The 24267-nt window shown below is 43.5% G+C and overlaps 3 protein-coding genes across 3 annotated transcripts; 1 reads left to right on the plus strand and 2 right to left on the minus strand.

Moving 5' to 3' along the window:
• Nucleotides 1–1334: 1334 nt before the first annotated feature.
• TXNDC12 (thioredoxin domain containing 12) lies at nucleotides 1335–11046 on the minus strand. The gene is made up of 7 exons (XM_058030607.1): nucleotides 10872–11046; nucleotides 8869–8929; nucleotides 3982–4034; nucleotides 3389–3462; nucleotides 2767–2836; nucleotides 2594–2677; nucleotides 1335–2194 (listed from the first exon to the last, which is right to left on the minus strand). The coding sequence occupies exons 1-7, from the start codon at nucleotides 10963–10965 to the stop codon at nucleotides 2115–2117; spliced, it is 516 nt and encodes a 171-aa protein (XP_057886590.1). The 5' UTR covers nucleotides 10966–11046; the 3' UTR covers nucleotides 1335–2114.
• KTI12 (KTI12 chromatin associated homolog) lies at nucleotides 6264–7323 on the minus strand. The gene has a single exon (XM_058030606.1). The coding sequence runs from the start codon at nucleotides 7321–7323 to the stop codon at nucleotides 6601–6603; it is 723 nt and encodes a 240-aa protein (XP_057886589.1). The 3' UTR covers nucleotides 6264–6600.
• A 611-nt stretch (nucleotides 11047–11657) lies between the features above and the next one.
• Nucleotides 11658–19850, plus strand: BTF3L4 (basic transcription factor 3 like 4). Its single transcript, XM_058030058.1, has 6 exons — nucleotides 11658–11758; nucleotides 12812–12875; nucleotides 13726–13839; nucleotides 15882–16083; nucleotides 17293–17352; nucleotides 18214–19850. Exons 2-6 carry the CDS (start codon nucleotides 12822–12824, stop codon nucleotides 18258–18260), a joined length of 477 nt encoding a protein of 158 aa, XP_057886041.1. The 5' UTR covers nucleotides 11658–11758; nucleotides 12812–12821; the 3' UTR covers nucleotides 18261–19850.
• Nucleotides 19851–24267: the final 4417 nt, after the last annotated feature.

Raw genomic sequence — 24267 nt, forward strand, 5'->3', positions numbered from 1 at the left:
TCTAAAGCTCTAAATAAAATGAGCATCAGATAGGATCTATTTTTTATTTGCTCAATGGATAGAGCTGGGGGAAAAAAGGGAATATTTTGCACAACACAAATCCTTTTTTAAGGCTTATATAGATTTACTTTGAGGTTGATATGACTTGAGAGTAGCAGCTGAGTTCAATTCCATTGCTAATTTACTAGACAATTTGCAAGAGAAGCAGAGGATAAAGCCTGTAGAGTAACTATTAGCAGCTGAGCAGGGTAATTGCAATGTGCAATAATTCCATTAATTCCACTGAGTCCTTGTCTTTTAGTACCCAGTTAAGTTTTAGTGCCTAAAATTTCTTAGACAGACTGGTCTGGAAAGTAGAATTCCTAATGCTGCTGAACAGTAAAAATTGATTCAGTAGACAAGTTGGGTTTATTGTATAAACAATTTTCCCCACTTAATGTCCTCAGATGGCTCCTCAATAAGTATCTGTAGAAAATGATCTCTTTGTTTGTTATGGGAAGCTATGGCAAGTGTCTTTTGGACAGGAATTTTTGCTTGAGGTGACTAATTTGGTGGCTGAGGGGAGAGCAGTAGGTGGTGTTTATTTTGGCTTTGCTATGGCTTTCAACACTGTCTCCCAAAGCATCCCCGTAGACAAACAGAAGAAGTACAACCTAAATAAAGGGCAGTGAAATTGATGGAAATCTGGCAGAACAGCTGGCCTGAAGGGGGCTCAGCATATGTGGAGTACCCTTGGTTGGTACTTTTTAACACCCAGCTCTGAGCAAACTGGCAGATGATATAAAGCTGGGGAGAGGGGCTGATATCCATGTAACAGTGCTTGTGCTGCCATTGAGGACCTGAAGAGGCTGGAGAAATGGGCACAGAGGGTTGTCAGGAGTTCAAGAAAGGGAAATCCAAAGCCCTTCAACTGGAAACAAGAAAGTCTGGAAATCTGTTTTGCTGCACAGGAGAATATGGGAATCCAGGTGGAGAACAAGCTGATCATGGGCCAGCAATGCACTCATGTGACAAAGAAGCCCACAGCAAGCTGGGCTGCATTAGAAAAAGTGTCCCCAGCAGGTCAAGAGGGGTGATTTTACTCCCTGCTATTCTTCTCTTCAATTCCAGTAAAGAAATGCATTGCCTTCAACAGTGGGAGTAGAGTAAGAATGCTGAATTGTAATTATATGGAAAAACAAATGATGTATTTTAATTATAAAAAAAGAGAAACCTTCAGCTGTGACAGTCAACATTAATAACCACTGCAACACAAACAAAACAAACAAAAACATATCCCCCCATGCTTAAGACCATAAAGCTATGCCCTTAACCACAAACCACTCTCTGCATGCTTATGTTTAAAAAGGTTTAATTTTTTCACCCTGGTACAAAAATACAGTACAATGTGATGGCAAGGCATTCGCCAAAAACATTCAAAGAATAAAAGGGGAAACCCCATAAAGCTTCAACACAACCCACCCTCACTTGATGGAACAATCAAAAGGTGAGTGCATAAGGAAAAAGTTACTTTTCTGCCCAAAGGCAAATAAAGATGAATCACACAGTTTTACACAATAATACATTTGCAGAGCTGATAATTCACATGCTATTTGGACATTCATGAAATGTATTCTACTTGGTGTAGTGGCAGAATTCATGGTTTTGGATAGCTAGAAAACAACTGGCCCAGGAACATGCCCCAGTGATGGGAATGCCCAGTAAAAACTATGGGATCACATAATACCAGTGAGAAAAGAGAGATTCAACCCTGATTAGTGTCAAAATGATGGCTACTTCTAGTTTTTCCCATCACATTGTCCTCAAATTCTGTCTTCCCTACACACCTCCCTTTTAACACCAAATATTAGTGGCTTCTCAAACACACAGAGAGATGTGTTTGCACATTATCCAGTTGTAAAGAACCACCACAGTGCCAACTGCCAGGCAGAGAAAACACTGTAACTGCTGTGTGTGTGTCTGTGTGTGTGTGTGTGTGTGTACTCCAAACAGGGTTTTTAACCTAACATTGCTGACAGGGGAATTATGTCCCTTCAGTTCATCTACATTCTTAGTCTGTTTAATCATTTCCTCTCAGTTTTGAAGTGATGAAAAGGTATCATTCAGTGTATTCATTAGAGTTCATCTCCCAGGTGCTTTTGTTTGAAAGCATCGCCTGTCAGCTTCTCCTGGGCCTCCTTCATCCCTTGGACAACTGAAAGATCACACAGAGAGATACCAACCATTAATCTCAGGGCGAAAACATCAAGGTGAACTGGTAATGAAAGTGATTTAAAACAACACAGTTACAGAATGTAGATCTACAGATTAATCTGTAAGGGAAAAACAGTCCTGCACCCTTATCCCAACTATGTGTGGCTGGATCATGCAAATTCCATGATTTCCCATGCCAGAACTGGAGACCAAATTAAGTCCTAGAGGCTTTTAGTAGGTATTGAGGTGAATCTTGATTCTGAATATGGTTACTGAGGTATCAGAGAATCACTCACACTGTATTTAACCACTCCCAGTTACACTTTAAATTAACATAATTTCTCTCCATTGCCAAAGCTTCATCTCACTAAAAATGTACTTCAAATGATTCAGCACATACCTTGATCAGCATTGGTATAGAAATACTTGTAGCTGGGGTTTCCTCTCTCATTTATGATTTCTGGATGGACCTTTCCACTGGGGTCTGTGAAATAAGAAATCCAACAGGAAATTTAGATGGAAACAGTAAGAACCCAGTGCTGTGAATGGGCACAACAGCTGTGGATGCCTTACCCATGAAAAGGATTCTGGGAATGTAACCTCCATCAGGACTAAAGGCTTCATCCTTTGGCTCTTCATCATCCTTCCACAGCAAGGCAGGAGAGAGGAAAGCTATTAGCAAGACAGCTAACAAAACATGGTGCCTTTTACAGAAACAAGTTACTGCCTTCAGATTCCTTCTACCCTGAGCAATTTACATCTTGAAGAGATGCTAAGTAACTGCAGAATCCTCCACTGTCCAAGGGAAGAAAGTTATTTTTACCTACATAAATATCATTTGTAAAAACAATATTTTTTCTGGTCTGTCAATCTGCATTACTCATCCCACTCTGGTGCAGGAATATTTGATATGTACTGAGAGAATGAACATAAATCCCTTTCTTGTGGAAACTGAATCACACAAGGTACAAACTGTTAAAGAGACAAAGGCAGAGAGCCAGGTTTATAAACACAATTAAAATAACCAGACTGAAAAATGTCTTTTTAAAACAATGAGCTCTATCAATCAATCCTGAATGCCCATTTAGGAGTGCAGGATTTAGGATGTACACAAAACAGGATGCAACCAGTTGAGTCAGATTCCAAATGCTTCATTACTAGGCAGAACATGGATAGAGAGCAGAAGGCAGCCTACCTCAAGGTTGACCATAACAAAATTATGGGCAAGTTCAGAGATCTCCTTGGATTCAGCAAACTTTGGCTTCAAAGCTAAAGAAAAAAATAAAAATATGAGCTATGTAAAAGCAGTGGAAAATATTTCAGACTTTCAGGTCAATATCAAAATCTCCACTTCATCCCTCCCTCTGGAGAGGTGGCACTTCTCAACAAGCAGTGAGTAAATGGAATGTATGTGTCCAACCCTTCCAGGCTCAGAACAGGAGGTAACTGAAGCAATTCTTGCCTGGCAGCCATGGGCTGAAGCCTGCCCAACACACATAGGTGGTTCTATTTGATCCAGTGACACAGAAACAGAAATCCTGCTGTAAACCACCACTCCCACTCAACTACCTCAACCTTTAAGGGTTAGCCACATACCCAGCTTGTTTGTTTGCTATGACACTGCCATATTATGCCACTCTCAATGAAATACAAATATCATTAGTTACATTTTGGATGCAAAATTCACATTTCTTATAGCTACATGATGTCTGTACAAAGACAATTTCAATTAGAAATTGTTCAATTTCATTAGAAATTTCAGCAAGCTCTAGTATTCAATGCACTTACCTTTGCAAGCTCCACACCAGGACTTGTGGATGATAACCATAAGAGGCAAACCACTAACAAAAAAAAAAGAAAGAAAATTGTCAAAGAAATTCTATTACATGTACAGTTTAATGGTCAAGGCTTCCTCAAAGGCTAAATGTAATGGGAAATAGTCAGATATAAAGAGATTATGGGGTGCTCTAAGATTGTCTTGCAAAAAGTTTTCCCAATCTTAAAACATGATAAAATAATTTATTATAGCTGCTAGCCAATAACTGCTTGTGTAGAGGAGGAGACTTTCTCTTCTGAGTTTAGGTTTCTCAGATACACCACTGGTCATGCTTTTTTGCCCTGGATTACTGGCAATGGTTAATGACAGCAGCTGCTTGAGAGATCTCAGGATGGATTTTCGTGGCTGCTTAAGGCAATCCAGTGGGTGACAATCTCTGCCCATTACAGCCCAAGTCTCACTGAGCAATCCAGCAAACCCAAAAACCCAGCAAACCCTTTGGCTGCCTGCATGACTTCCTACACATTTGTATGCTGCCTGCATGGCTTCCTACACATTTGTATGCTGAAACTAATTGTGATAGATGTGTCCAGTACCAGGGCTAAGGAGAGGGGGTCTGTGAGGAACTGCAGCTTAAATAATGTGCAATGCAAAAGGACCAAAGTTATTTTTGATTTCACTCTTCCCAAATAATTCATTTCACATTTTCTAGCTACAGTACTCAGAGATTGTTTCCATACAATAATGATATGGCTTCCAGAACAGTAAGAACAGCCTAAAATTAGGTGAAGGAGAGGAAGGAATCAGGAGAGAACATCCTATATGGATACTTCTTTCAGGATATGCCAAGCAAAGCAAACTGTAAGCTTTCTCTGACTGCAAACTCTGCACCATTTAGGGGATAAAAATAAAGTCAAATTTTCATACACATGAATTATTAACACCTTTGCACACAACAACATTAATTACTAGCAGAACTATGTATGAGTTTTTCTTTAGGTGTAAATAGACATGAAAGGAAATCTCTACTTAACAATGTTCAGTAATGAACTTTAGAGTGAGGAAAGGGTGGAAATGAAGCCATTAACATTTAGAATTGTTTAAACACAAATTTGCCATCTACAATTAACTGATATGTCATCAACTTTATATCTGCTTGAGTAAGGAGCAAGAATACACATTTCCCTAGTAAAGCTTGCATTGCCTCAGTGCCCTCTCACTGACTTCTTTTCATTGTTTCTATGGAGTCCAAAATTATTTTGCTTATTTCTTGAGGAGAGGCTGATTTAAGACAGGATTTAAGATTGTTCTTATCATCAAGGATTAGTGACTCATGTTGAAAGAGTTCAATGGTCTGGTGGTCAGCACTGGCATGCACTTTTTAAAGAGAAATTTTAAAAGCAGATTTTAAATGCAAGTGCTCACTTCCTTGAAATACCAACTCTTAGTCAGTGAGAACTCACAGAGGTTTGAGTTAATTGATGTGTTTTCTCAGCTCTGTTCTCTTTATTTTGACTTGTAAAGTAAACTTATTTATATAAAAACATTTTGTAGTAATTTCTCAGTTCTGCAGTGCATAAAGCCCCTTAGCAGCTGGTGTGCCAGACAGACAGACACTGTAACTGAAATAACTCTTCCTGCCCCACTTCACCATTTCATCCCAGTGAGCACTACATGTAAAATTAAAACCAAAAGCCACCATTTATTACAATGAAGAATGAAGCATCCACCAGAAAGGGAGAAGTTTATATAAGCTGTACCCAAAATTATTAGAAACTTAGCTACCCATCACAGCCAGTACAGACTTATGAGTTTCACACAGAACAGAAATAAATACATTTATTTCTGTCATTTTAGCTCATTTTTCCTATGACAGCACTCATTCTTAAGCAATTTGTGTTTTTAAGGGTGTAAAATGATGGTTTTAAGGGTGTATAATGACCTTGAAGACAAAAGACATGGCCAAGTTTTTTCAGTAAAACAGTCCTGCAGGTAAATTAAGACTTTACTCCATTTAAGGCACACATTTTATTATTAGACCTGAAACAGAAAAGTTTGAGTCTGTTAAGCCAGCACCCTTTTGCAGTGTAAAGTTGAAAATCTCTCTTGGGTCAGTCAGATTTTTTTGAAACAGTCACATCCTAAAAATACAGCCTGTTCCAGTTCTGCACCTGAAGTCTCTTCTGCAGTTTGACATTTTCTGGTGGCAGCTCTAGAAAAACAATCTTCTTATTCCAGACACACACATGCCAATGTGGAGAGAATCTTCCCTACAGTCATCACCTTTTACACTGTCACATCACACTATTTGATTACTGGGGTTTGCATCTCCACAGGAGATTTCATTGCTTGGGGACGCACCAGTAGCTCCCTTTTTACAAGAAGCCAGTGGGGAGAAGGCAGGGCTGAGGAACTGCTTCCCTGGAGATCCCCCAGCAATACAGCTGGCTCGGCCGCTGCAGGACACGGTGCCCACCTTCCCCGAGCCGCTGCTGCTGCTGCTGCCCAGTGATCCGAGCATCCCCGACAGGTGGGACCCGGGCTCCGCAGGTCTGTGCCCAAGGCACATTCATCCTGCTGGAGTACTCGGGGGCCGGACCGCCCCGCGGCTGGGTGGCACGGGCGGCACTTCACTGGATGCTGCGGCTCAGGTATTGCACGAACATGCTGGCCAGCTGGGGCAGGTTTTCATCTCTGGGCTGCATCTTGGTGTAGCTGATGAACTGCCTCCGCAGCCGGCTCAGCTCGGCCACGCTGACGGGCCGGCTCAGCACCAGCCCCTCGGCCACGCCGGGGACGCGGACGGTCTCCCCGGGCTGCGCCCCGCTCCTCTGCGCGGCCAGCACGGCGGCCAGCACGTCCTGGGTGACGCGGTCCAGCTGGTGCAGGAAGCCGCAGGACTGCAGCGGCTGCGTGCGGGTGGAGCGGTGCGGCGGCGGCGGGGCGCTCTCGAACAGCGCGGCGCGGATGGCGCCCAGCGGCAGCGGCTCCTCGCCGCGCACCGTGAACAGCGGCCGGTCCCAGCGGCAGCTCGGGTCGGGCTCCTCGAAGGGCGGCTCGTCGGGGCCGCCCGCGCCGCCGGCGCAGTGCAGGAGGCAGCGCGCCGTGCCCGCCTGCCGCGCCGCGCAGTACAGCTCGTAGCGGATGCTCCGCAGCTCGTTGCCCGCGTCCACGATCACCACGTCCCGCCGGCTCAGCCGCCGCTCCACCTCGGCCCGCAGCGCCGCCCGGCCGCCCTCCGCCTCGGCCACGACGTGCGCCGCCCGCTCCGGGCCGCCCAGCGCCTCCCGCAGCTCGGCCGCCCGCCGGCTCTTGCCGCTGCCGGGCCGCCCGCACAGCACCACCAGCGGCATCGCCCCGCCACCCACACCGCCAGCCGACCCGGACGTGGAGCGACTGCTTCCGCCGGGCACGGGCACACACACACACCCACAACACACACACACACCCACAGCTCGCCCGGCCCCGCACGGCCCCCGGGGTTCCTCCTCCCCGCGGGCGGAGAGAATCCCCAGCACGGCCCCGGCCCCGCGACACCGCCCTGCGCGGCGTCCCGCTCAAAAACGCCATCGCAGCGGCTGCTGGAACGGAGGGACCGCGCCCTCGCCCTCAGGGAACTTAAAACCGACAAATCCCCAGCATCCCGTGACATTGTGGAGTTTACAGAATTGAAATTGAAGGTTTGAAGCTTCCTAGACCATCGGCTCTGGTGCATCTCATTTGATGCATTCCAGTTAATTTTGTGTAATTTTACATCTCCTGATTTATGGTCAGACTTAGGAAAAAATAAGTACTTTTTACGTTTATATTTTCATTGCAAGTAGTAGTTTCTTCCAAGCCTTCAATTCAATAACGCTGAAATGCTGCTGTGCTCAAATCAGCGAGCAGATCTGTGTATCAGCAACGAAAGGAGAGTGTGGTTCACACCCATCCCATCCCATCCCATCCCTTGCTGCAGGGTTTTTTTGAGCAGGAGCACCAATCCTGCCCAAACCTGAAAGCTCAGACCTTGCCATCCCTCCCACCCTCTTCTGTCTCATTTTAAAGCTTCCTCTGCTGCTGCTACAATTATAACTGTCAAAAATGATTTTTTTTTTTCAAAAATGCCAATGTATCAAGTTATCGAAACTTGTAAGACTTCTGAAGTGTACCATCTGGGTTAATTCAATGTCTGCACTGGAGTGTAGAACTTGCCAGATGGATCAGTTTGAGAGCAGAGCTAAATTAAACAGCAAACCTGGAAGGCATGAGTAATTTCTGCTCATGTCAGCATTGTCAGATCTGGGTTATAAAGTTAAAATGCAAGTAGAATTTATAAGGATGCTATTCTCCTTCTTGGATTTTAACAAGAAGCAGAAGAAACTGAGAAAAGAAAGTCAAGATGTCATTTTTCATAGAGACATTGCTCTTTTTAGAATTTAAGCTTAGCCCAAACCAGGTTCTGTCACTTCACTACAATTTGAAACTTCCAGATTTTTGCTGCAGATGGAAACAAAATACCTCATGCTGAGGCCTCATCCATACAGGCACAAGGAATTTTAGGGAACTCTTAGCACTGCTGAGTTTAGGAACATTGAGCACCACTTACACTTATATTTGTGTGTTTGAGAACCATATCTTTCTTTACTGTAATAAATAATTATTTTCTTGTTTCAAAGACATGCTAGGGCTTCAATCACTTAATTAGACTGCAGTAATTAAACCTAAGTGGTGCCTTAGCAAACTTAACAAAACTCTGTATTTTCTCTCCAATAACCTGTAGGGATCTGAAGAGTCTCCTAAAACACCCTCATTTTTGTTAAAAGAGAATCTTTTCTGTGGTTAAATTTAGGGCTGAATTAGAACCATTGTGAATGCTTCTGAAGACACATTTCTGTATTTAAAACTAATGAACATACCTGGCTGCTGCCTCTTTCTTCCCATCTTCCAGTGTTCTCCAATGAATATGATCTCCAAAACCTGCCAGAGAGAAGGGTTTATAAATGCTGCATTATTTTACATGCCAGCTAACAGAGGAAAACAGCCCAACCCTCGAGAGTATTTTCAACTCATTTTATATTCTTTTTTTAAAGACAACTATAGCCCCACTTCTGGAAAGACTTCTGGAAATACTTACAGCCCACACAGTCGTATGAGGAATCCCATTGAAATTAATTAACAAAAACATACCATGCTCATGAATATTTCTATATATGTATGTAAATGACACTAAAATCCCCCAAACAGATATTAAAATTGAAGTGCCTTCTGATTATCCTCTGTTCTTTTTCAATTTGTGAACATTTATTATCTGATGAATGACAAATTAAACATGTCAGCATTTGGCTTCTTAAATCCCACTGAAGGTGAACTAAACTCAAACTTTAAAACTTTGAGGCCAACATATAATCATTAATTGCTCTAAAGCTATTATGCTAAGTATTCCTGCTGATGATAATATCATGGAAGAGCAAGAAAGAACACAGAACACAATTATACAGATTTCTGAGTGTTACAGTGACAGAAGATGCAGGAAATATTTTATCTGGCATCCAGATAACAAGTCTTGTTATGTCAATTGACTTAAGAGTGAGTCAGTGTATGTTTAACAGTTGCAAAGCCAGGGTTGGGTTTTTTTAGTAGCCAACACAGCACATGGCCAAAAGCCACCTGGAGAGCTCAGATGAAGGAGATCCAAGAGCTGTACAAAGAGGAACTCTTCTTGGAACACCTCCTCAGAGGTCTTGGTTCCAGTAATTAACAATTACTGTGCTGGATGGCCAAACATGGTTTGCCCCCTCCCATCCCTAAGGGTTTGGATTAGTCAGGAACCAGCCCAAGGTGCTGAGGGGAGCAGATTTTGGGAGCTACACAGAGATCAGGAGCCACAGACTGCCCAGTGCAGACACAGGGGAAAGTGGACATTGTCTCCAGCAGACAACTGTGGCAAAGAAGCTGGAGAAAGCCTAAAACAAGGCAAGGCTTTGGGACGCCTCCCTTCAGCATCCGGGAGGTGAGGGCAGTGGCACAGTGTTTGTGTTACCTGATCTCTGCTGATATGAGCAAATATGAGCATAAGTGATGCAACACATCAAACAGATGAGCTCAGAGCAGGGTGGGGAGGCCTCGTCCCTGTCCCCTCACAGCCAGTGCTGAGGCAGCCCGCGACACAGGACCGCGTTTGTACGAGCTCAACATCCCAGAGCAAAACCCAGCTGGATTAGCACAAGTCACGTTTACCCGGAATATTGACACCTCAGCTATTTCAGTCAAAGGCCAAAATGTTAAAATAATAAAAACTTTCTATTGTTCTAACTGGGAAACACTTTTCAAAAGCTTTTCTATATTTAAAACAAACCCCAGTTTGTGGTGAGCTTCGGTGTGTTTTTTAAAGCATTGCCCAACACATTACAGAGCGTATCTTTTGAATGAAAGTCATCTGGGGAATTAAAGGGTGAATGGCTGGCTGGGGTCCACACCACAGCTTTGCTGTCATTGATCAAATTGGTTACAACCAGCCTCGAGGAGGAGATTTACCTCTACGGCCCTGCCACCACCTGGGCTGCAGCCCAGCCCCGGCTGAACCTGGCTATTAGACACGGTAATTAGACAGGGAGCCTGGGCAAGCCAGGAGCGGGGTGAGGAGCGGTCACCAAGGGCAAGGGAAGCGGAGGGCGGAGGGAAGGGCCATTCATCGCCTGCCAGGAGCCCGACGGAGGCACCGGGCACGGCGGGGCTGCTCCCCGGGGCTCCCCTCAGGAGCTTCAGCCAGAACCCGACCACAGCGGCGGAGACCCCGCAAAGCCCCCCCGCGCCTCCAGAGCCCGAAGCTGCGCCCACTGCCCCCGCGGGCTGAGGGGACCGGACCCGCCCCGAGTGGGGACAGGAGTTGGGGAAAGCCCGAAGAAAGCGTTTGTCTGACCCTTTCCGAGCCCTCCCGCGGCGGCGGCGGCGGCGCAGGCCGCCAGCACCAGGCACAGGCAGAGGATGGAGGCTGCCGCGGGCTGAGCCTTCATGGTGTCGGCGCGGGCAGCGGCGGCACCCGGGTACGGCCCGAACCTCCGGACAGGACAGGACACGCTCAGCTGGACTTTTTTTTTTTTTTTTTGTGTGTCTTTTTTTTTTTTTTTTTTTTTTTTTTTCCCGTTTTTTAAAGCCCAGGAAGTGATGTGTGGCGGATGTGGGCGGTGCGCCGCCCTGACGGTCGGCCCGGGGGAGGCAGCCGGTGGGAACGGAGTGGGGGGCTTGGAATAAGCTCAGCTCCTTACAGGGACCCGGGACCCCCGGGGTAGGAGTCATCCCACCGGGGCCCCAGAGCCCTGGTTACTCCCCCTGGGCAAACCCCAGCGTTATCCCGACCGGAGCAGGCAGCGGTGGGAGGGGGGTGGTTCCGGGCTTATTCTCTCCTTCCGAAATAAACCTTTTGGTCGCGCTGCTCTCTCCGGAGTTTGTCCAGCTGGCGGGATGGCAAAACCGACCGCAAGCGGTTTTGAGAAAGGGTTCGCTAAGATGGACAGAGCGAGTGGTGACACGGTTGGAAGCGCCGCGTCCCAGTTTGGGTTACAGGGCACTACTCCCTACGCCGAAGCACAGGCGACTCCTGCTCACTAGAGACTACAACTCCCAGGAGCCATTGCGTGCCCTGCCCTCCACCTCTATGTAAATTAGGTGGGCGGTCCCGCCCATCTGCGGGCGGGCCGGCCCTGTCACGTGGCGCGGCGCTTCCTTTCTCTGTGCGCCTCTCTTTCCTTCCTCGGCCGCCATCTTGTTCTCGCCGCGTGTTGGCAGCGGGGGCTCCGCCGCGCTCAGGTGAGGGGGCCGCTCTTGCCGTGTCCCGCTGTCTCCGTGTCCTGCTACCGCCGCGTCCCGGTATCGCCGCGTCCCTGCCGGCCTGGGGCGGGCGGGGCGCCGCAGCAGCTCGGTCCTATCCCCTCGGTTAGTGCTGGGCCGTTCCCCGAGGAGAGGCCGAGCCAGGAGCCCCTTGTGCGGGGGCTGCCCTGGCTCGCGGGGCCGCGGCTCTCCTGTGGGGCCGCGGGTACACGGGCTGCTGAGGGATGAGCCGCGCTCCCCTCCCGCTCCCCCTGCTCTGGGGCTGCACCCTGAGCCCCTTCTCCCGCCGGGTCCCTCCGTGCGCCGCTCCCTGCCCCGCTCCCGCCCTTGCCCCCGCCGTTCCCGGCACGAAGCACATGCGGAGATTTCCGAGGATCTCTGACGATTTTCTGGGGCAGAGCAGCGAAATGCATTCCTTTTGCTGGGAGGCTTGAGGCGTTTTTCACTCATTATGGATTTTCAGGACTTTCAGCCTTTAAAGGTCCCATCGGACCCGTGGGAGAAGCACTGGACAAACTTCCCAGTCGCTGTATTGGATGAAATTGGAGGTTCATGTAGTAAATATGTCCATACACGAACTTCACAGAGTTTGGATCTCGCGTATTAGTCATAAGTATCATAGATTCATTATATGAAAACTATCGCAGGTAGTTCAGTGGTGACTGTGTCCCTGGATCTTCGTAAAGATAAGGTGTTTTCCCAGACCCAGTTGTGGTGTATGTGCTGGTTTGGGTCTGGTTGAAGCCACTAATTCACTTAAATACTTCCAGCAGTAAACTGGCATCCTGGAAATGAGTACCTCGGCCTGATGCAGAATGAAATGTCCTATGGAGTCTGTGCCTCAGACTTTAGCTAAACGTGGGTCCTTCGTACTGCAGGACCTCTGTGCATTGCTTAGGTGGGGTGGCTTTAAAGCTCTGGTTTTGTGTGTTTGTTTAATCCTGCTGCAGTTGTAAGAGTACTCTTTAAATGGACTGTGACTTTTTTTTGTTACTGTTTTGATGTTAAGTTTAACTTGTTTTTGCTCTTTAGACGTAGCACTATGAACCAAGAAAAACTGGCCAAGCTTCAAGCACAGGTCCGAATAGGAGGAAAGGTAAGAAAACCACCAGAGATGCTTTTGAAGGCATAGGCTGAAGTTCATAGAAAGAAAAGAAAAAATTATGCTCAGGCTTGACTAATACAGGTTTTGTGTGATCTGGCCTATAGTGCAGCTACCTGAAATGCAAGTTTCTTTCAGTTCACAGTGGCTGGATGAGCAGTTTCCAGTGTGTAAGCTTTGTTTTAATTCAGTGACTTGTTGTGACCTGTGAAAGCTCCAGCTAATCTCACCTGTTGGGTGTTCCAGTTCTGCCTTTATGGTCTTCCTGCTGGGGATTGTCTTCTTTGTGCCTGCTCCAGGCACTGGCTGTGCACTGAGCTGTTTCTTTTCTCTGAGCTCTACTGGGTAGTTAATATTGTGACCAACAAAAAGGCATGTGGTTTGTTCAGTATGGATGCTCATCCCCTGTTAGGGATGATTGTACAAAAGTTTGCAAAGCAGGAATTCCAGAATTGCTCTCTGTGGAACACTCTGAAAGCTTTAATGACTTGGTTGCCAAAGTGGGGCTATTTAAATCACTGTATTTGTGCTTTGTTTTGGAAAAAATATCCTGGGGAAACTTCGTTATGTGTTGCTTAATATTAAGTAGTATTTTTGTAGTCTGGTTTAGTGGAAGGGAAAATATGCTGCTGTTTGGTGTTTCTTTGGTCTTTATGCTTAAGAAAAAATTTATAATTGGGAACGATGGCCAAAGCTGTAGGTAGAGGAAATAAGTTGAGGAGCGTTTTTGTCTACAGAAATGTCTCATAACTTAAAAGGTGTTGCTCAGACTGTGCCCTGACTTTTGCAATTACTGTTGTGAGATTTTGAGCAGAGCTGACTGTTGTTTCTTGATTCTTCCCAGGGAACAGCTCGCAGAAAGAAGAAGGTGGTGCACAGAACAGCTACAGCTGATGACAAAAAACTTCAGAGTTCCCTCAAAAAACTGGCTGTAAATAACATTGCTGGCATTGAAGAGGTAGAGTGAAAACATAAGTGTTTCCTGTTTGAAATTAAATTCACTCCATTGTTTTGGTGGTGGTGTGGTGGGTTTGCTTTTGCTTTTGACAACAGTTTTATCTTCCAAGCAAAACCATAGAGATCTGGTTATTGAGAGTTAACATTGTATGATGTATCTTTGCCTCATTGGCATAAATGTGTATGTGCCTGGAGAAGGAAAGGTGGAGGTTCTGCTGGCCAGGCAGTGTGTGGTGGAGGTAGTAAGCTCTGTGTGTCAGCATTCATTGCAGAACAAAACTTCTCTTCATTCTTGACTTCTGGGAACGTGCTCTAAAGAGAAGAGCAGTAAATGTACATGGGAACGTGCTCTAAAGAGAAGAGCAGTAAATGTACATGGACTGTGCAGGCACATCTAGAGCAAGTGTGGTGCAGAGTATGAAGGAAGGTTTAGAAACACCTTGAGTAAGAGCTTGAGTCTGTATTATCAAAATTAGGACCTTTTACTGCACAAAATTTACTGGAATTGTTTGCAGTAGTTCCAGGAAATGTTTTTTGAAGCACTGCAGAGACTGTACAGAAGCAGCTTCTGTGTTAATGTAAGTGGGAATGTGAAGGTTTCAGATGTTCCTTGAATCCCTCTAATTTACATGTATTAATAAAACATGTTTTCCATAACAGTGTAGGGAGTGACCCTCATGCATGGGAAGAGGAGGAGGTTTCTCCATCATGAGCTCAGTGGAGCTGTAGTACTTGCACTCCTTGGTTAAAGAATGCAGTATTTAATCTGTGATTAATTAATTAAAGCAGGATTGCAAGGTGCATGCAGAAGTCTCTTAAGTGCATTCCTCCCTTCCAAAGGCAAATGCAGATTCAGTGAGGTTTGCCTGTAAGTTTTCAAACCTCTGGTACAGAAACAGTTCAGTTGGTCTGTTTTTTAAGCTTAATACAAATATGCAGAGCTATATGAAATAAAGAAAGACAGAGTTCTTAGTGTATGTTATGGGGTTTTTATTGTGCACAAAGCACAGGATCTTTATTCAGACACAGTTATTAAGGAATTTAAATATCTCAGTGTAGGAAGATGATGCAAAATGTTTCTACCTTGATAGCAAGAGACATAATTGTGGAATGTTTTATTCAAGTGAACGCAGGTTGACCTTGGTAAGCTTCGTGCAGCTAGCAGAGTCATGTTGAGTCAAGCATGAGTAACACATTTGTGTCATTTTGAAAGAGGCTCTTAAGTAACAGGATGATAACTGTGCTTGAAGCCTTTACCATTTCCCCATGGGCAAAGGACAGGATATTGCTTAGTTCTGCAGGAAAGCAACACACCTGGATTTCCTGTTCAAAACATATTTGGAACTCTGCTGCTGTGTGAGGATTGAGAACTTTGATGTTTCTGTACTTTAGATCTCATCTTTAGTTCTGAATCCCTGTTTACTCCCTGTAACTTAAAAACATTGCTTAATAATTTTTTCATGTAAGTTTAATACCACTGTTGTGTTGGACGGGTAGAACTCTCTTCCTGTCGTCAGACAATTATATTTTGCACAATAGTTTATCCATCCCTAGAAGAAAAAGCTTTTCAGCTTTCCAAAGCAGGCCACTACACTGGCTGTAAGATTTATGGTGATTCAGAAGGCCAGGGAAGGAGAGCAGGATCACTGGGTGGTGTCCTCAGTCCTGAGAGCCCTTGTGGAATGCTTGGGAAGGCACTGGAAGTGTGTTCCAGTGCAGTTGGTACCTGATCCCCCAGAGCTGGGTGTGCATCCCTGCCCTGAGCCAGTGGCAGTCCTGTGCCAGCTGGGAAGAAGCAGGAACTTTTTCCTGGTAGGTGACACAGGAACCTGTGAAAGGCAATGGCTTAGCCTGATGTGGCAAGGTTGGAGCTTTGAATTTAGGTGGTGTTAACTCCAGGTGCTTTTATCATGGGTATATTATCCTTTAGAGGAGGAGTGCTAGTTCTGTAATTTTGATATTTCAAATCTAGATTTTAGTTACTGTGCTTGTCTAATGAGATGCTACAACACTTAGGTAAATGTTATTAATCTATTTGAACAGGTGAACATGATAAAAGATGATGGAACAGTTATTCACTTCAACAACCCCAAGGTTCAAGCTTCCCTCTCTGCCAACACTTTTGCAATTACTGGTCATGCAGAGGCTAAACCGATCACAGAAATGCTTCCAGGCATCTTGAGCCAGCTTGGTGCTGACAGCTTAACAAGTCTCAGGAAGTTAGCTGAACAATTCCCAAGACAAGGTAGGTCTTTTTGGAATCTTCCATAGCTGACTTAAAGGACATATGAACTACTGAAAGTTTTAACCCAAATTTAACAACAACTTACAAAGTCAGAAATGTGTGTGTGCTGTTATTTATTTGCCACTGTTGTGGAAGAAGAGGGTGGGGGAAGAACTTTTTTTATCTTTGTTGATTCAAGATTACATAGGCAGGCCCTAATTTAAAAGAAATGGGTAAGTCTGGCAAGCTATGGTAGCAGGTGTACAGCTGTGTATGGCAGAATGCTTAGGGGAAAGCAAGTTTTTACTTGGAAAAACTCAACTAGTTCTTTTTGTCAGGGAATCTATTCTGTTTTCTTTGTTCATACAAAACATATTTCTATTGCAATTGTAGAAGAAGCAATATGTTCTTCTGCTCTACAATTCACTTTGGAATCCAAGCAAGGCTTAAAAAAAAAGCTAGTTAAAATCAAAGTTTTAATGGAAAACAAAAAAAAAAACCCTAAATCACAGTTATGCCTATGATTCTTTATTTTCTATTAATTTTAAAACTTTGGGAGCATGGGTGGAAGAGTGTATTTGGTATAACTATTTCTGTAATTTTACAATTAAGAAATGAAGATTAGGTACAGTTCCAGTTAGGCTGTTATGGCCATTAAGATGACTGTAGTTGGATGTGTTGCAGTTGTCTGTGTTTGGAATGGAATATACATCACCTGTTCTAATGTTTTCAACACAGAGTTATTCCTTTTAAATAAGTTTTAATTACTCCAGCATTTGTGTTCAGAGTTTAAGTGAAAGTTAAGGGTTTTTCTTCTTTAGTAATGCATAAAATATCTTCTGAAATTTAGAGGGATGGATCATCATAAGCATATTTGAATCAAATGACATGTTGGTCACTGGTTGGTGCCATATTGTTGCATTGAAACATGGGATTTCACTGAGAAGATTGAGTCGTGCTGGGGGTTTCTGTATCATTTGATCTTTTCCAAACTCTTGATGAATACCCCATAGCATCTGAAGATGGCTCTGCTAATGCTTGGCTGTCAGAATGTCCCCAAGGAAACCTTTTGGTCATGCTGGTAGCTCTCAGTACCTGGTCATTTGTGTGTTTGTCTCTACTGGAGATTGAGGAAGTGCTTGCTTTTTTCACATGTATGGTTCTTATTGAGTTGTGTCAGTGTCACTGATTCTGTATTATGAGAACTCAGCACCAAATTTCTTTTTATAGTGTTGGATAGTAAAGCACCAAAATCTGAAGATATTGATGAAGAAGATGATGATGTCCCAGGTAGGCACATAAACACTTTTATGTCCACTTAAGATATAAATATTTTGATTCATTCATTTAAATGTGTAGCTTTTGATGTGATCATACTCCTCACTTGCTGAAGGAGGTTTCTTATATAGGACAGCATTAAAATATGACTTGGGATTCCAGCTTTTGAAAAGGAGATTACCTTGTGCAACTACCATAATTATTGAGTGAAACTAGGTTAAAGTAGTTTCAGTGAGGTTGAACAGGTATCTCAATATCCAAACAGGGCTTTAGGACTGCAAAATGACATAATTGACATAGTTACCAGGTTGTTTTTGTGTCAGGGTCTGGAGTGGGAGTTTTTATTTCTAGAGCAGAAGAAAAAGGACTGATGTCAGTGTGTCTGGAAGTAAATATGACAAGTTCTTTATTTGTCAGTTTTATCAATAACCACATTCCACTGTATCCTTTGGGATGGTGTGTTATCTAAAACAACATACGTGTGGACCAGAGATTGAAATCCTCCTGCCTTGGCACTGGTTTATTTCTTTGTGACCTTGCATAAAATTCAATTTTCTAAAATGGCAGGCATTCTTTAAAGAATGCTGATGCTCAAAACTCAACTGCAGCTAGTAGGGCACCTTCGAAAATCAGCTCTTAATCACTTAATGTTAGAATTTTCACTGTTGGAGTGTTTCTGCATTTCTAGTTCTTTGTGTATGTTTAAACAAACAATATTTTCTAAAGCCCTTTGAAATCTGCCCATAAAGAAATGGTTTCTCTAAGTGTAATTGAGTATTACTTAACCTTTCCTGTAATTATATGCATTTTCATTAAACTTACAAAGGTAATCTTACTGGGCATTACTGTATTAAATATCTTCATCTTTTTCAGATCTCGTAGAAAATTTTGATGAAGCATCAAAGAATGAAGCTAACTAAAACATTAATAGTTCTGGAAGCTGGCATGGACTAGATTTAAGAAATCAGCTATGTGGTTCCAAAGTTTTAAAGAAACAGAGAACATCATCTGTTAATAGTTCAGTAATATAAATATTTTGTATTTTTATGATGCTGTTTGTTCAGCATTTTCTGTCAGTTGATTTTGCATTTTGCACTTACTCCCAGGATCTACTCTTTTGGTCAAAAAGAAATGTCAGTGCAGTTTGAGGGGTGTGTGTATGTGTGTGGGTGTACGTATAGTGGAGAACAAATTGGACAACACATATTTAACCATTTACCCTTTTCCTTTGGAAGTGGAAATAAAATGAATCTTCAGCATCATTACTTTGATTATCACCAAACAGTGCACAGAGGGAGTTAAGATTAACGTTTTGTCCACATTTTGTGACCTGAAGGCATTACATACACCATTAAAACTTGGGGTTAATTTGCTGTAACTATTGTACTTGCAGGTGTGTTTCTCAATGTACATATATTTGTTATCAACCTTGTGTTGATCCCAGGATTTAGGGGAGATGAGCTGTTCTAGCGGCTTGTTTGGTACAGGAACTTCTTAAAAACTTGGTCTCATCAAAGTGTGCTTTTTTTAAACCTTTTTCAATTTTTTTTTTCTTTAAAGTTTTGATACAAGCTGATATTTGACTCCTTCCATGTAGACTTAGCAGAATGTTCTCCTGTTGGTTACTAAAGTATTTCCCAGTCAAAAGAAAAACACCTTGGTTCTCTACTGTTGGGTCACTTCCTAAGCTTGGAGGTCTGGTTGGGAACAGTCCAGTGCACCAGTTTTGCACAGTAACAGGTTTTTGCTTGAATAACTTCAAGCTGTTCTCTTGGCATGACTGCATTTACTAGCAGCTGATGATCCACTCTCATTCTTAGGGCACTAGGAACTAAATGCACTGTGTGAACAATGTTTAGGGCGGGAGGAAAGAGTTGTTGACACTTTGCCTTGCTTCCTGCTGGGCAGTCTGTGCAGTGACTAGCTCTAAAGGGATTTTTTTTTCTTTTTTTCTTTTTTTTGTTTTTTTGCCTGTAACTTACCTTGGCCTATAACCTACCTCTAGGTTTGGTGTCATCTATGTAGTAGCTTCTTACAAAACACAAATGCTCCTCAGGCATAAGGAGGACATTGGGAGGTACTGTTGGTACAGTGCAGTATTTATGACCTTTCTTTAAAATGCTTAATGTGAAGCCGTTTTCTCAGAGGCTCTTTCAAGGTTCTTGATGTAATGTGCATTACAGTATAGTTAGACATCATTGTAACCTCTGTCAAGGGCAGCTGTGGCTTACAAAAGCCACTTTGTTTTTTTTTTTCCTCTACATCTGTCACTTAACTATGGCTTAATTGGAACATATCAGCTTTTGGTGTAGGCTCATATCCTAGAGAACTGTAATAGTACAAGCAAACAGTCCATGAGTTCTGGAGACTTCATGAACCCAGGGAAGTAGAGCTGTGGTGGTTTGACAGCTGAACTCCTCGGTTCATTTTCTAGGCTTCGTTCAGTTTTTCCTGTTATATTTTATATACTACGTGGATCTTACTACAAAATAAAATAACAGTACAAAAGAGGAAATGCTCCCTCCTGTGTGTTGTGTGCTCCTCCCACCAGCACTGGCTGAGGAAAGCAGGTGGATGCAGCAGCTGTTTGAGACAGCCTTGCATTCTTGGTGACAGTGACCAAGGAAGACGTGGGGCTAGGGAGGGTCCTGGTAGGGCTCTAGGATTTCACACTCCCTATACTCACTCCTATTTTCCGTGTGCTGTGGAAAGAAACTTTCATTTGTTGTGTGGCTGATCAGCTGCAGATGATTTGTTCTGTTTATAAGGAGGAGATGTCTCCACAAATGTGTGCTCAGGCACATGGAATTGCATTCTGCTGCCTCTGGGAGCCCAGGGAGCAGAGGAAGGACATGAGGCCACAGGGATTTGCAGTGTTCCTCCATTTGCTTAAGAGGCACAGTGAAGAACCTTTCCTGGTAGCAACTGCACAGAATTGATACATGGGACATCCCCTTCCTAAATACTAATCAGATACTGAAAACTCCTGCTTGTTCATTCTGATGTAGGGAATATGTCAAAAGGAATTTTAAGCCTTGGAAACAATGATTCCCTCAGTTTATATAGCTGAACTTTCTGATTCCTACAAAATACTGATTTAGTTTTTGCTCTTGAATTTACGTGTTAAACCCTCAAATTTTTCCTGTGTTGACAACCAGTAAACCAACTAACTATGCTAGCTTATGTAGTTATATTTTCAGTTTTTTTCACTGTCTCTGGAAACAGTCAACCACTTATGATTTGCTGCTGGAAATACTAGAGCTTATCAATCATTAAACTGATTTTAATTAAAAGTAGCCCATAAAGGCTGTTGTGGGAAAAGCTCTTTTTCTTCTGTATTTATTCATGGTATAACACAGTGTTTGTACATGCTGATGGAAATGCAAGGTTACTAAAAATAGTTTTGGGGAGTGTTGGTAAATAAAAACTCCCCTCATAAAGGTGAACTCTAAGTTCTTCCTTGCTTGGCTTGAAGCATGGTAACCACCATCCTTCTGAAGCCCTTGTGCTTACTTGCTCACTACTTAACTGCTGATGTATTAAAGATACTGCTAATGCTACTGACATGTTAAATAACTTAGCAGTGACTGGAAAGTAGGGAGATGGAGCAGAAAGGAAATCAAAATATCTCCTGGATTGTGTGTGAGGGAGTCCAAGCTCGAGCAGTGAAAATCAAAGAAAGGGCAAAATGTGTGAGACAGCAAACACTGACCTGCCTGCCCTGGCTGCTGGTGCATTTGTGTAGTTCCCTGGTTTATGACTGGGAAATTTGGGTCTGGCTGGCTTCTCTGAGGCAGTAGAGAAGTCTGTAAAAACCTGCAATTGTTTCATGATTTTCTCTGTGAAAGAGAAATGCTTGTGTGTGATGGATGCCAGGGTTACAGCTCAGGCTGTGGGGCTGGGTGCATGGATTTCCCATGCAGAGCTGGAAATCAAAGTGAATTTACAGCTGGGAATGTTTGTAGCTGGAAAGAGTTAATATAAAAGGGACAATACAGACCTTGGATTTTTTATTTTTAGCCTTTGTTATATAGCAATAGTTGAAGAGTGCACAGGAATGATAAGGATGAATTTAGAACTGCTGTGGAAATATGTCGATAACTTGCTCATATTTGTCAACTTTCCATGGGAACTAGGAGTTGCTATGAGCTCCCTTCTGCCAGGATCTTCACAAATAATGGTTTGGATTTGGTGTGTACAAAATGAGCTCTGGAGGTCTTACAGCTGATTTAATTAGTGAGCAGTATTTGATTGACCAGTGTATTTGTTAGCAGGAAGGAACTGAGGGAGCCATAAAAGCACAGTGAGGCTGTACTATATATGAGATACTCCACTGAGGAAGGTCTAGGAAGGATCCTGAGGTTCCTTGGAATCAGCACCCGTGCAGCTCTGGGCAGTAGGAATTTACAGAGGGCTGAGCAAAGTGCCCCTTAGCTGAAGGTGAGTGAGTGAATTCTTCCACTAGCACTGAAGATCAGTCTGCTCATGTTATTCAAAGGCAATACTAGTTTGTTCAACAAAGTGAGTAGTCTTTATTCTGGGGATCCAGATTTCACTAATGAAATGATCCCTGTTTTGTACTTGAGCAAATGAAGTGGTGCAGAAGAGAAGCTTACCAGAACAGCAGCCATAGCAGTTTCACAGAAATGACAGCACAAGTGCAGGGAATGGTTATTTGCCTTTAACTGCTTTCCCATTAAATAATTTTTTTTAATCCCTCCCTTTTAAAGACCAGTTTGCAAACACTGAAGAACTTAATGGATTTATCCAGAAACGTGAGGGCTGCAGTATCAATCAAGGATTTGGGGAACAAGAGAAGACATTCTTTCTAAAATTTGTAGTCTTGGTATGTTTGGGTGGAAGCTTGGGTTGGTATCTAGAGCAAGGTTATTGAGGCTTTCATTTCACATCCACCACTGTTACAGGACAAGAAAAAACAGACTTGTACATGTTCCAGGGCCTTGGTTTGCCCTTATTTCAGGAGTACTGCTCTGCCTCCTCTATGTGCTTCATAAATTAATGAATATCAAACTGGGTGTTTCTTGAGAGAGCTACATCTCTGTGCAATTGATATAAAAGCTACTTCTGTGTGATAAACACATAGTATTTGGTGGGTTCTCTGAGCTGTTGAATTCCCTCTCACTAAGCAACAGACCCCCAGCTTGCTCAGATGCTGCTTTTTTGTCAACTGTTCTCTGTCAGATTCTCACATATTAGACAGCATCTCCTTGAATTTTGCATTGCAGGTAGGTTTTTGTAGCTAAACTAAATTAGTTTCTTCTTTGAAGTAAAAGGAGATCAACTGCTCATTTGAGGTCTTGAAGTTGTTTGTGATATTTTTGTTCAAGTATGAATGCTAAGACAAACATAGAAACAAAAAACCTTATTCCAAGGCCTTTTGACCTTTCAGTGCACATATCCCTGCTGAATAAAAGGAGTTATGCAACCCTCATGCATTTTCTTGCAACATGCTTATTGCAGCTATAGTAACTGCTTATGTCAAAAAGTAATATTAGAAAGTATTTAATGTATTTTTAGATTCTGTCTAATGCAACTTAGCTGATAAAGAAGAGCCAGTGCTGTGAGACCAGTTCTCTACAGACATTGGAAGTGTGGCACAAACAACATTTTGAGAACAGCAGATCTCATTTTGAGGCCATGTGTGAAGCTGGAAATTTCCAAGCAATGCAAATTATTGCCTGACATAGGTAAGTGAAGATGTAAAATCCCAGCAGCTGTCAGCAGGGTGCCAGACCTTTGCACACCAAGAGTGAAGTTCCCTGAAGAGCTTTCACTGATCTCTGGCTTTTCTGCTGCCAACAGAGCAAGGCTTTCACTTCCTTTGCTTTCCCAAACTGGTGCCTGAGGTCAGCTGGACCAGCTTGCTCTAAAGCTACAAGAGCCCATCTTGTTCCCTTTGCCTCACCACCTGCCATTGAGCTTGAAATTTCTGGGAGATGAAGGTTAACCCCTAAGAGGGAAGTGTTTGCAGGCAGGCTGGGTGGGGGTGGCCAGCAGCAAAGCAGCCTCCCAGGCTGGACTGAGCTGGCCTTTGGCAAGGCACTGCAGGGCAGCCTGTGCTGCTGCTGCCAGGGTCACACAGAATTTGGGAAGGGGACCATTGGCCATACTGAAGCCTTGGGTGATGATGTTGTCAGATCCTCCAGTTTGTAAATTTTTTGTTGTGAAATAAGGATTCTGTCCAGCTCACTTTGCCTGCACCATGGGCAGCCCAGCATGGCCTCACTGCCCTCTGCCCCAGCCACCCCACTGCTCCACAGCTGCACAGCCTTCCCTGTGAGCCTGTCCTGCATGTCTCCTTCTAGGAAAACACTGATTTACTGGGGCAAGTTGCTGAAGTTTTGATGTTTCATGCTGCAGGTTCTTGTTGGCTAAAAATCACTTTTAAATTTACTAACTGAGATATTTAATATGGAGCTTCCACTTTTGTGACAAGATCTAGTTTTAAATGGTCTCTGATACATGTTGTTGAATTGAAAATAACTCTAGTTTGCTTACAGCATTGCTATAATCTCCAGGGAGTAACAATGCAACTGAATTCCTGCTCTGTTCATTTTGAAACCTTTGCTCTATTGCTGGAGACTTGGCCTGCTCTGTGATTGACACTTGTAATTAGTGACATTTTGCATGCTTCTGAAAGAATGCAAATGCAGCCTAAAATAATTTTTACTTTGAATAAGGATTTCTCCCCCTGTATGTCCTAAGTTTCCCACAGCCTGCTTCCACAGTTTGACTGAAAGAAATCAGGTTTTCTTACAATCTCCTGATGGATATTTGGGGAATTTGCTGAGGCTTCCTTCTATTTTGACACAAAAATGATGTCAGTCTTCTGAAAAACAGGGGATGTGTTATTTTCTAGTCTTTATTATATCACCTTTCAGCAGCATGATTTCAGTGTTGTTGTAA

This window comes from Melospiza georgiana, chromosome 9, assembly GCF_028018845.1.
Source record: "Melospiza georgiana isolate bMelGeo1 chromosome 9, bMelGeo1.pri, whole genome shotgun sequence".
In the NCBI taxonomy this organism is placed as follows: Eukaryota; Metazoa; Chordata; class Aves; order Passeriformes; family Passerellidae; genus Melospiza; species Melospiza georgiana.